Raw genomic sequence first — 11,174 nt, forward strand, 5'->3', positions numbered from 1 at the left:
GGGGGGGGGGGTATGTTTTTATTTTCTAGACAATTTACACTTTCTAATAAGGGCCTGTTTGATAGGGGGAATTTTTCACCTTTTTAGTTGTTTGATTACAAAAATTTTCCCGACAATTCATTTTCCACCCCACCTCCCACGTGACTGATTTTAATTGATTTCGTGGAATTCCAATTCTCATGGTTTTTGTGGAAATTCACTTTTCCAGGTTCTTTTTTTCTGTTTAATTTTTTTTGACAATGGAAATAAATTCTATTCACAATTGTAACAACAAGAGGAAATTTCATCAAATGTCCATTTTTACCTAGTCATTTGCAAAAATGTCCATTTTGAAAAAATTTAGACCAAAATACCCTTATTAACAAATTTTAATTCCACATTAAGACAAAAAAATAGACATTTTTGCTTAATTATTATTGGCGAATAAAATTTTGACACATAACCTGCCATATTTATTTCAAAAGTATACATGTCAAATCACAATAAATGCTATATTTTCCGTTAACTCAGAAATGTCGAGAACGACATTTTCAAATGTAGAAAAATGTTATGTTCAAAATAAAATGTCATTCTAAACAAATGAAACGATGTTCAAATGTCGAGAATGACATATGTAATATCGAGAATGTGCCTCCGTGTCACGGAGACATGATTTTTTCTTTCTTTTTTTTTTTTTTAACGAAACAGTATTCATATTTCGAGAATGACCTATGTAATGTCGAGAATGTCTCCGTGACACGGAAACGTGATTTTTTCGTTTTTTTTAATGAAACAGTATTCAAATGTCGAGAATGTCTCCTTGACACGGAGACAAATGTTGAGAATGTCTCCGTGACACGGAGGCAAGTCACGGAGACACTTGCCTCCGTGTCATGGAGACGAGATTTTTTTGTTTTTTTTTTTTTAGTATCATATTTTTTGTTTTCACGTTATTTTTTTAAAGTATTATATATATATAATTTTTTTTTTATTTTTTTTTTTTTTTTTTTTCAAATTTTTTTTTATTTAACTTTTTATATGTAATCCACGAGCCTAGCCAATAGACAAACCTTATGCTCAACCCACATAAAAAATATTAGCCCGATACTAGTCCAATATGTCTTAAATAATTTTTTAAATGAAGATGGATGGAATTTAATGTTTTTCCAAAGCTTTGACTCGACGATGGAATTTATGTATAGTAAATATTTCTAAGATTTGATTTTTTAGTTGTCATTTTTCAAAAGGACCGAAATATAAGAAAAATAGAGTTATAAATGAAATAGAGTTTATTAAGTTCTAATTGAGATTTTGTTGTTCTATTATTTTGATTAATTTAATAAAGTTAGGGACCAAAAAAAATGACAACTATATATATATATATATATATATATAAGCATTTACACAAACAGGGAAAAAAATATGGATTTTTGTTATATATTGCAAAATTACTCACTGACGTGTAAAGAAAAAATGTGGCAAATAGCAGTTTATGAAATTTCTTGACATGCATATATGTTTTGGTAAATTACAGTTTATGATTTTTATTTTTATTTTTCTTTAAAGAATTATTACTACTTACATGTTGTGTTAATCTTGCTACAACGTATGTAATCTTTTGACTCAATATATATTATTAGATGAAATTGTAACTTACACTCTTTATTAACATCATGTTATACATATTAATCCTTGTTACATTATATGTAATTTTTTTTTTCTAAACAAATCACCACACAAAATCACGATTTCACGGCCTCTATCCACTTGAGACCACCAATGACCATAAACAACCACCTCAAACATAATGGTCGTTTAATTAAGGGACACTTGCAACTGAGGTTCCACACCTTTCATCTCCAATGCAACTGGAGGACATGTGGATGGAATTCATTCATTTGACCATTAGTTAGTCAAAGGTCAACAATCTAACCAAATTATCCCATATAAAATAATGATATAACAATTAAAAATAAAATATAAAACGATCATTTGGTCATAACGTTGACTTTTGATTAACTGACGATCGAATGCATGAATTCCGTCCACATGTCCCCCTGCTGCAATAGAGATGAAAGATTTAAGGCCTCAATTGTAAAAATAAAAGGTTTGGAAATAATTTGAAAGATTGGGACACCAATTGCAATTCTCCCTTTAGCTAATTTCCTTCCATGTTTCAAGTAAAAATTAAGCACATGCTTGTCACCTATTATTTTACATTCTACCACATTATTTTTCACTGTAGTACTCATTTTCAATCGAATATTCTTAATTAAAATAAAATTATACGAAAACCAAAAAAAATTCTTTCTTTTTGAACCACACATTCTCCATCAATCAACTATTCCATAATATATTTTTCAAAATTAAACTCGTTCATCCACGCCCTAAGTATGTTTGATTTGTTGCTTTCAAATCGTTTCAAATTTTTAATTTTGCAAAATACTAAAAAACTTGTCTGATTGATATCTTTAAAAATACATTTTTCTCGCTCCTCAATCTATATCCGAAAGAAGGCTAAATGTATCACCCTTTAAGGGCAATAAAGCCTACATAAAACTTATAATATAATCTTGAATCTCATCTCGTTTCGTCTTTATTATATCTAATTCAAATTTATAAATCCATTCCTATTCGGAATCCAAGCATGAATCTAATCGGATTCCTCCCAACATACATTCCAATTTGATATTTCAATTTCCAAACGTCCCCATTTTATTCTCAAAATACAACGCACAATTTTGATGGCCCGTAAAGTACGTAATGGCCTCCTCTACTTCGTCGGAGCCGTTATCGTCTGCACCACCTTCTACCACCTCTTTCTCTATGACGGCGCCACCATCTCAGCTCGCAGTTCCCACGTCAACCCCTCCTCTACCATCCAATCCAATTCCTTTTCTACCTCCGCCGCCAGTAATGCCATCCACGAAAACATTACTGCAAACACCCCATCTCACTTTGGGCCATCCCGCTCAATCTCCACCACATCAATTCTTTTACCGGGCTGGGAGGTCCTGGTCATAGTCTCGCCAGAGGACACGTCATTGCTGGAGTCGGAATCCGATGAGTATGTGTGTTTGTTCAACACCAATGAAGCGTCTCCCGCAAAATCAGCCGGTGTCCTGCCGTTTCCTAATCGAGCAACCTTTAAATGCGTTTTGCCAGTGCGAATTCGACGAAGACGACCTTTCAAGCAACCGATATTGAAAAAATTATTAGAGAATCAGCCGGAGACGAATTACCCGCCGCCGTTGCTGTTGCGGTGGAATTTTATAGTGTACGATTCTCTAACCACCGAAAACGACGTCATCCTGTTCGTTAAGGGCGTGAATAATCGGCAAGGTACTAATCGTGACCCGAAAGAGTTCCGCTGTGTTTTCGGCGATGACGTTATCAACGGCGTTAAGACCGCCGTGACAGCCTCCATGCAAGAGGTTTTCCGCTGTCAACGACCAGAACCAACTGCCGTCTCTGCCGTTGACCAGCAAGTCAACTTCTCCATAGAAATTATTCCAGAAAATCGAGTGGTACCCTCAGTTGCTTACTATACCCCACCGCGCAGTTTAGAAAAAGGACCCCAAAAATCTCTACTGTGCGCCTGCACCATGGTGTACAACGTGGCAAAGTTTTTGAAAGAGTGGGTTCTGTACCATTCCAAAATTGGGGTTGAAAAATTCTTGCTATACGACAACGGAAGTGATGACAATTTAGCAAAAGTTGTTGAGGAGCTTGTTAAAGAAGGTTTTGATGTGAAGACTTATTTCTGGTTTTGGCCTAAAACTCAAGAGGCTGGTTTTTCGCACAGTTCTGTATATGCTAAGAATGCTTGTACATGGATGATGTTCATTGATGTTGATGAATTTGTGTACTCTCCATCTTGGCACGATTCGCCACGACCATCGAAGTCCATGTTGCAGTCATTAATCTCGCCTGAGAAAGTCTCGACCAAGTTGAAATTAGGACAATTTAGTATCAATTGTCACGAATTTGGCCCTTCGAATCAGAGGATACATCCAGTAATGGGGGTGACACAAGGGTACAATTGTAGGCGAAAGTACGAGAATCGACATAAGTCGGTAACATTATTGAGTGCTATTGATGATTCATTGATTAATGCGATACACCATTTTGGTTTGAGGCCGGGATACACAACGAGAAAGTTGAGGACGGAGGACATGGTTGTGAATCACTATAAGTATCAAGCTTGGCCCGAGTTTAAGACCAAGTTCAGAAGGCGCGTGTCAGCTTATGTTTTGGATTGGACGAAAAAGGTAAATCCCAAATCTAAAGATCGGACCCCGGGATTAGGGTTCTCGCCAACTGAACCCAATGGATGGCCTAAGAAGTTTTGTGAGGTGCACGATGATGAATTGAAAGAGTTGACAAGGAAATGGTTTGGCAATAAATCGCGGTTAGAATTTCAAATGCCGTGACAGAGATGACAATGAAGATGACGATGATGATGAGGTCTAACAATGGTTTTTCATAAACCCTAAATATTGACGGGGTAAATAGAACTTGTAATTAATTCCTTTGGTGCATGGAATAAGTTAAATATTGAGGAAAAGAATAGAATATTATGCCAAAGAAAGTTGTCCTTTCTTTTTCCTCCTCCTTTTTTTTTTATTTTTTATTTTTGTGGGGCGTAGGAAAAGAAAGCAATATTTACATTCCTTTTGATGATTTTTTGTTTTCGGGTCTTGACGAGAACAAGAGAAATTAATCGTAATCTCAAAGAAAACCCTACTCCTTTTCCTCGTGGATTTTGTTCAATTTCACTAGCTACATACAAAGTTGGTTGATTTTCAGTGGGGAAAAATTATCAATTGAAAATTAACCAAAAAAGAAAATTAAATGAAAAAGTGACAGCAACGTATTTATTATATTGAGATTCTTAGGTATATGAGAGGTGTGGCTGGTGTTGAACTTGCTCTATTGTGGATATGTTAAAGTCAAACCCCTTTATTCTTAGTCGTGTAGTGTTTGTTAAATCATATTAGTTTCAACCTTAGTCTTAAAAAATTGATTAAAATTTGAATCACAGCTTACGGTTAATTTTAATCACACATTTTGTAGAACCCACAATTTTTTAACTACATGTTGCATGAATTTATATCAAAATCTATTAAAATTTTGATTTTAATCTCTACAAAAGAGGAGTTTAATTTGTTACAGAATTTTGTGGTCAATTTTATTTGGGTGAAAAGAAACGAGACTTTTTCATGTAATATTTTATCGGTTTATTAGATTATATATTCACATTTGGATTCACTACAAGAAATTTATACTCTCCCTACAAAATTATGAACGACAAATTAAATTTTGTAGGAGGATTTCACTTTTCCCTACAAAAATAACGTTTTATAGGACTATGGTTTTTTCAAAATTTTCAATAGTGGGAAGACTTGTACCCACAAAAAATTGCATTTTTTCTGGACAAAAAAAAATTTGACGGTAAAATTATATCTTTTGCCAGAAAAAAGTAATTAAAGTGTTTGTAGGCTAATAATTAGCGGGAAAATTTTCATTTTACTATTTGTATTTTTAGTCCCTACAAAATATAATTTAAAGCGAAAAGATAATTAAAAATATATATTTATAGAAAAGATAATTTTTTTTTTTTGTTAATAGGATCCAAATGTAAGAAAACCCATAAATACACAGAACCCACGTCTTTCCTACTTCTCCAAAAATTTTGCCTTAAGAAAATTTTGGCAAAAAAAAATCTTCCCTCCGTGCCTCTTTATTTAATTGAAGTATAATCTCATATACAAGTAAAGATGAAACCTTTCCGCTTCCTTTAATTGAAGAAGAATCTCGATTGTATACAAAGTAAAGATGAAACGACCTGCACATTCAATAATACGAAAAGACGATATTTGAAGCAACAATTTGAAATGCTAGTGATTTGTACCGAATACAAACAATATGGGTAAGTAATTTATAGATTTTTGGGTTTATCCATATATAATTCATACTTCTGTATTTTTCCTTGGATGCTTTATGAATATTAATGTCGTTAGTAATTTTTTTTTTTAATGTCTATTTTTCTTCCACTTGGTAGAAACACAGATTATAGGGTATAAAGTCCTTAAGTCTGGTTTGTAGGCCTGCTTTAGGTTCTAATTAATTTCATCGATTTGTGTTCTTCGTCAAGCAGTCTTCAAGGCATGCCCTTCAATCCTATTCATTTTTTGATTGAAATGGATGAATTTGAAGCTTGGATGAACGGATTTGGTTTAGTTTTACTATCAGTCGATTCAATATTGGTTGCCAGTTTTCGTCTTTCTTGAAATATGTCAATGTTGAATTATATATCTTGTTTTATCATTAGATTAATTTGATTTTGAATTTTCAGAGAGAGTTGAAGTATATTAGATATAGGATTTAGTGAAAGGAATTAGAAAAAATTATGTGCTGAAGCACGACTATAGTTCAATATACTTGTTTTTGGCCTTTGATTTATTATGATTTGAATTGTATTGTTATGTTGTGGGGATTTTAGTTATGATAAACTTGATAATAGAGAAGTTCAACTTATTAGTAACTTGGTTCTTGTACTCTAGCAATTCAAGATTATGTTTCAAACACATGTATCGGAAAATTTGTAATTTTGCTTAATGTCTTTTTTTACTTGTTTTTTGGGTTAAAAGTTGGTTAAGTAATTTTTTCTTTGGGAGATAAAAACTGAAATTGATTCTTAAAAGGCCGACTTTGCTACTGTTAATATGTAACCTGCATGATGACACATACATATGAAACATTCGTATAGATAATGATGCCGTAGAAGTTCATACTGTAACCTGCATATGGAAGACGAAAATGTAGCAGGCTCTTCATCAAAAACATAGAAGAGGCTAAGCCAATCATTCCACTCCAGAGCGTTCTCTGCTTGAAAAGAAAAGATTGTCCCATAACTTATGAGTTGCTTTCTTCATGTTGTCCAACACTATCATTGATATCCTAAGATTGTTAATCTAAAAGAAACCTTCTTTTCTCTGCTACATTGCATATCATATCTACCACCACTTGATCATTTCGATTTGACACGTCGATGACAGGAACGGACTTCTTAATTAGTATAGTGCTAGTAGAGATCTATTCTCGAGAAGGTTGAACAAATATATTGCTTAGGTAATGTTTGAAGGACTATATCAGAAAGACCCTTAACTCGAGACCTTTATCTATTACAAAATTTTTTATTTCCCTCTAGTCAGATAGAATTCTTAAAAGTGCTGGAGCCATAAGTGTTATAATAAGCATGATAGTTTTCAATTCTGAAATTCTAATCTGTCTTGCAATTAATATTTTCTTATTTTGTGATGGATGTTGATTAGAGCTTTCATTGTGAATTTAGGACAAATGCAGTATTTTCTAGTAGAAATTTATCTTTTGGGGAATTGATTGAAGCAGTTGGAATGTTGTGGGATTTAGATGGTTGGAATTGGAAAGTTGATTTATTGGTTTTTGAAAGTGAGGGAATTAATGGATATGACAAAATTATTTTGGAATGGTTAAATTGCCTGGATTTTGGAATAGTTAAATTTCTTGGTTTTTGGAATAATTAATGAAAATTATTCCCCCTTTGCCTGACCTTCATTCTATGTGGTGGTCGGGTCTGTTGTTTGTTAGAGGGACTTTACTATATTTCACCCATATATCAAAATATGTATTCATGCTTTACTCAATCATTCATCTTGCTTTAACCTCATGATTCCTTATTCATTGTACTGGTTTACATCCTTACTCATACATAGTGAAAGAGATGATAAAGGTTGCATATTTTAATTATATAGACTATTTTATATCACCTATAGGTTGTGTTTGTATGATGAGATGCTTGTCAAAGAGTATGAATATCTTGTAGAGAAAGCAAAGGAGCAGTAACTTCCTAAAGATATCCCTTTGGAGGAATACCTATAGATAATCCTAAGGTTGGACTTAATATCATCATGTCCGTTCTAAGTGCAAAGCCTGGATATCAAATTCGTGGGTTGAAAGATGGTCGCCTTCAAGACATTAAGACATCTTCTTCCAATGTACACAATATGGAGGAGTTAGAAGCAGAATGTGTTGCTCGAAAGGTTGAATATGCAGCTCGAGTGAAAATGGAGCAAAGAACAAACTGAAGGTTGTTAAGCAACAATTCAATTCTATTTTGCAGCCTTGGCATCACTTCATGCACTAGTTACGTGGTAAAGTTCCTGGCTTCGTGGTAACATCGTTTACACTGTTGTCAACAGAGATTAATACTAATGAGGAAAATGATGCTACTCATGAGGACAAAGAGAACAACTTTGGAGAGGATCAGTTGAATATCTAATTTACGAGGATAAACAGTTATGTTTTTTAGATGTAAAATAATAGATACAGAGGATGTTTGCTATATTATTTTTATGTCAAGGTGTAACCATATTTAGTGAATGATTTTTATTTATATTTTCTTGAAATATTTTGGATTCAATATTACATTGATTGGCACTACATGTCTTAATTGAATTATTATTATTATATTTTTTGCATCTTTATATTATTTTGAATGTGGTTAAAAAATTACTATAATATAAAAAATAAATAAAAAATATAAAAATAATTTAATTTCTCCCTAGGAATTCTTTCATAATAGCCTACAAATATTTTTTTTTAGGAAAAATTATTTGTGGAGAAAAACAGGATTTAGCATGCAAAATAAAATGTATCATGTTGTCACAAATTTTTAATTGTTGAAAAAATGTATATATGTTAGCCCACAAATATTCTTTCCACACAAAATAATATTTTTGTAGGGAAAAGTAAGATTTAGCTCACAACATAATTTGTAAGGAAAAGTGATATCGTCTGTAGGCAAAATTAAACTTTAGCAGATGAATGATTTTTGTCGAGGAAAAACTTAGGCGATGTATTGTATTCGTCTCCAAATGGTTTGTAGAGAAAAACTTTTGCTCACAAATTTCAAAATTTTATAAGCTAAAGTCTATCCCCTCGATGTTTGCCCCACAAATGTCTCTACAAGTCTTTTTTGTCTGGCAAGATTTTTTCCGACAAATAAAAACATTTCCCTACAAATAAATTTTGTAGGGAAAACATAAAATTCTTGTAGTGATTGGAATGAATCGATTAAAAGAAAAGAAGAATTAATGGGATTAGATTTAAATTTATTGAGAACAAATTCTTGAAGTTCAATAATATTATTTTTGAATTTTTTTTGTTTGTCTTATTTAAACAATATACATACAATAAATTTTGTACATTATGAATTTTTATATTGCAACGGCTAATTAATTATTGTACAATTCATTCATATAAATGATCATTCACCCTTTTAATTAATATTATTCTTTCATATTTGGTGAAAATACAATTTATTTTAGACTTTTATTAAGAGGCTTGCACACAAAATTATCTTTAAACGAAAAGGACGAGCACCGTAATATAATTTAATACGCTTAGACCAAATTCATGAATTAATTTTATTTGACATATTGGTATATGTTAAAAATCATCGAAAGAATTGAATTTGTACTATCCAATTCAAATATCAAATACGTGATTTGTCTTCATTGTGAATTAGAGGTCACGTAGCTCCGTTATGGGCTCCATGCACGGGTGACCAATTTATCCATGAATAGGTTAATTAAATGGACAGATATTACACATGTTACCATTATTAACGCCTGTTTAATTGGAAAGATGAAATTTGGGTGGAAAGAAAAATAAATTTCAGATAATTGAATTGAATAGAAATTGTTCTATTACGAATTTTCAATTATTATGTTTGATTGGTATAATTTTCCACTTGGAAAATGTTAAAATAAAAGTTTTTTTGGTGTCCGTTTGAATTGTCTAAAAATTATTTTTCATGAAAATTGTCAATTAAAAGGATATAATTTACTATTGTGGATATAATTTGTTTCCATTGTCAAAAAAAAAAGTCAAGAAAATCATCTATCTTTGGGTATTATTTTGGCTTTGTTTTACATGAAAATTGTCAATTAAAGAAAAATATCTTTTTTATAATTAGGGATAAAATTTTTTTTCATTAAAAAAAAAAAAAAATGGCAGTCTACCTAGAAAACCAATTCCCTCCATAAATCAAGAAAAATCCACTTTTCAAGGAAACCAAGAAAATGAATTCCATGGAAAATATTTGTTATCAAACACTATCAAAAGATGGAAAATAGAAAAAAAAATTTCCATTTTCCATGAAAAAGATGCCCAATCAAACTGGTCCTAACTGATTTAAACCGAATATATAGTTTCACCATTAACATAGACAATTAAACAAATAAGTTCAGGAGGTGGAATGTCATTTGCAAATAAAATAAATAAATAGAAAAATTAAAGATAAAACATGGACCTTACTAAAGAATCAGTTTTTGGTTCAACATTCGTATACGCTAGTTATACTCATACATGAGTTCAATGATCCGATGTGCTAATTCGATTCTTGATTTGTACCTCGTGTGTACAAGTAGAGAGCATCTATATTATAAATAATTACACTTTTATAAAGTGTGATCATATATAAACTAGTGTTTGTCTTGTAAATTTTTCTATGTGAGACAAATGAAATTGTTTTACGTCCAATACATAATTTTCTTCCAATGGATACAATTTGAACTCTAATTTTTCATTACGTGTATAATATTGGCGAGTGGATATATGACATCAATATTCTCACAGAAGAGAATGTGAATCTATTTTGATCTTCCAAAACGATTTGAATTCCAATGGATATAATTTTTTCCAACGGATAAAATTTGAACTCCAATTTTTCATTCCGAGTATAATATTGGCAAATAAATATATGACATCAATGTTTCTCACAGATGAAAATGCGAATCTATTTTGATCTTCCAAAACGAAGAAATGAGTTCTACTCAAAAAGTCAAAACATCCCCATATGGAGCACAATTTCCAAACAAAATATTACCATAGTGCCTCCTTGGGAGTTTTTTTTTTTTTTTTTTTATTTACCGTTTTTTATCGTGTTTTTGACCATTTTCGGATGGTACCATTTGCGAGAGGTTCGATTCAAAAAATCTATGTAATATACTTTAAAAACCATCTAAAATCGATGTAATATAATTTTGATCATTTCGATCAATCCACAAAATTGGTGGATTTGGCCATTTCTTATATTTTGTAATAATTTTACCAATTATAAATTAATTACTTTCTACCAATATATTTTA

The 11,174-nt window shown here is 31.6% G+C and overlaps 1 protein-coding gene across 1 annotated transcript; it reads left to right on the plus strand.

Moving 5' to 3' along the window:
• The first annotated feature begins 2,691 nt into the window (after positions 1–2,691).
• Positions 2,692–4,556, plus strand: LOC111380739 (glycosyltransferase family 92 protein At1g27200). Its single transcript, XM_023004372.1, has one exon. It carries the CDS (start codon positions 2,724–2,726, stop codon positions 4,410–4,412), a length of 1,689 nt encoding a protein of 562 aa, XP_022860140.1. The 5' UTR covers positions 2,692–2,723; the 3' UTR covers positions 4,413–4,556.
• The last annotated feature ends 6,618 nt before the right edge of the window (positions 4,557–11,174 follow it).

Source organism: Olea europaea, unplaced genomic scaffold (genome assembly GCF_002742605.1).
Source record: "Olea europaea var. sylvestris unplaced genomic scaffold, O_europaea_v1 scaffold2202, whole genome shotgun sequence".
NCBI lineage: Eukaryota > Viridiplantae > Streptophyta > Magnoliopsida > Lamiales > Oleaceae > Olea > Olea europaea.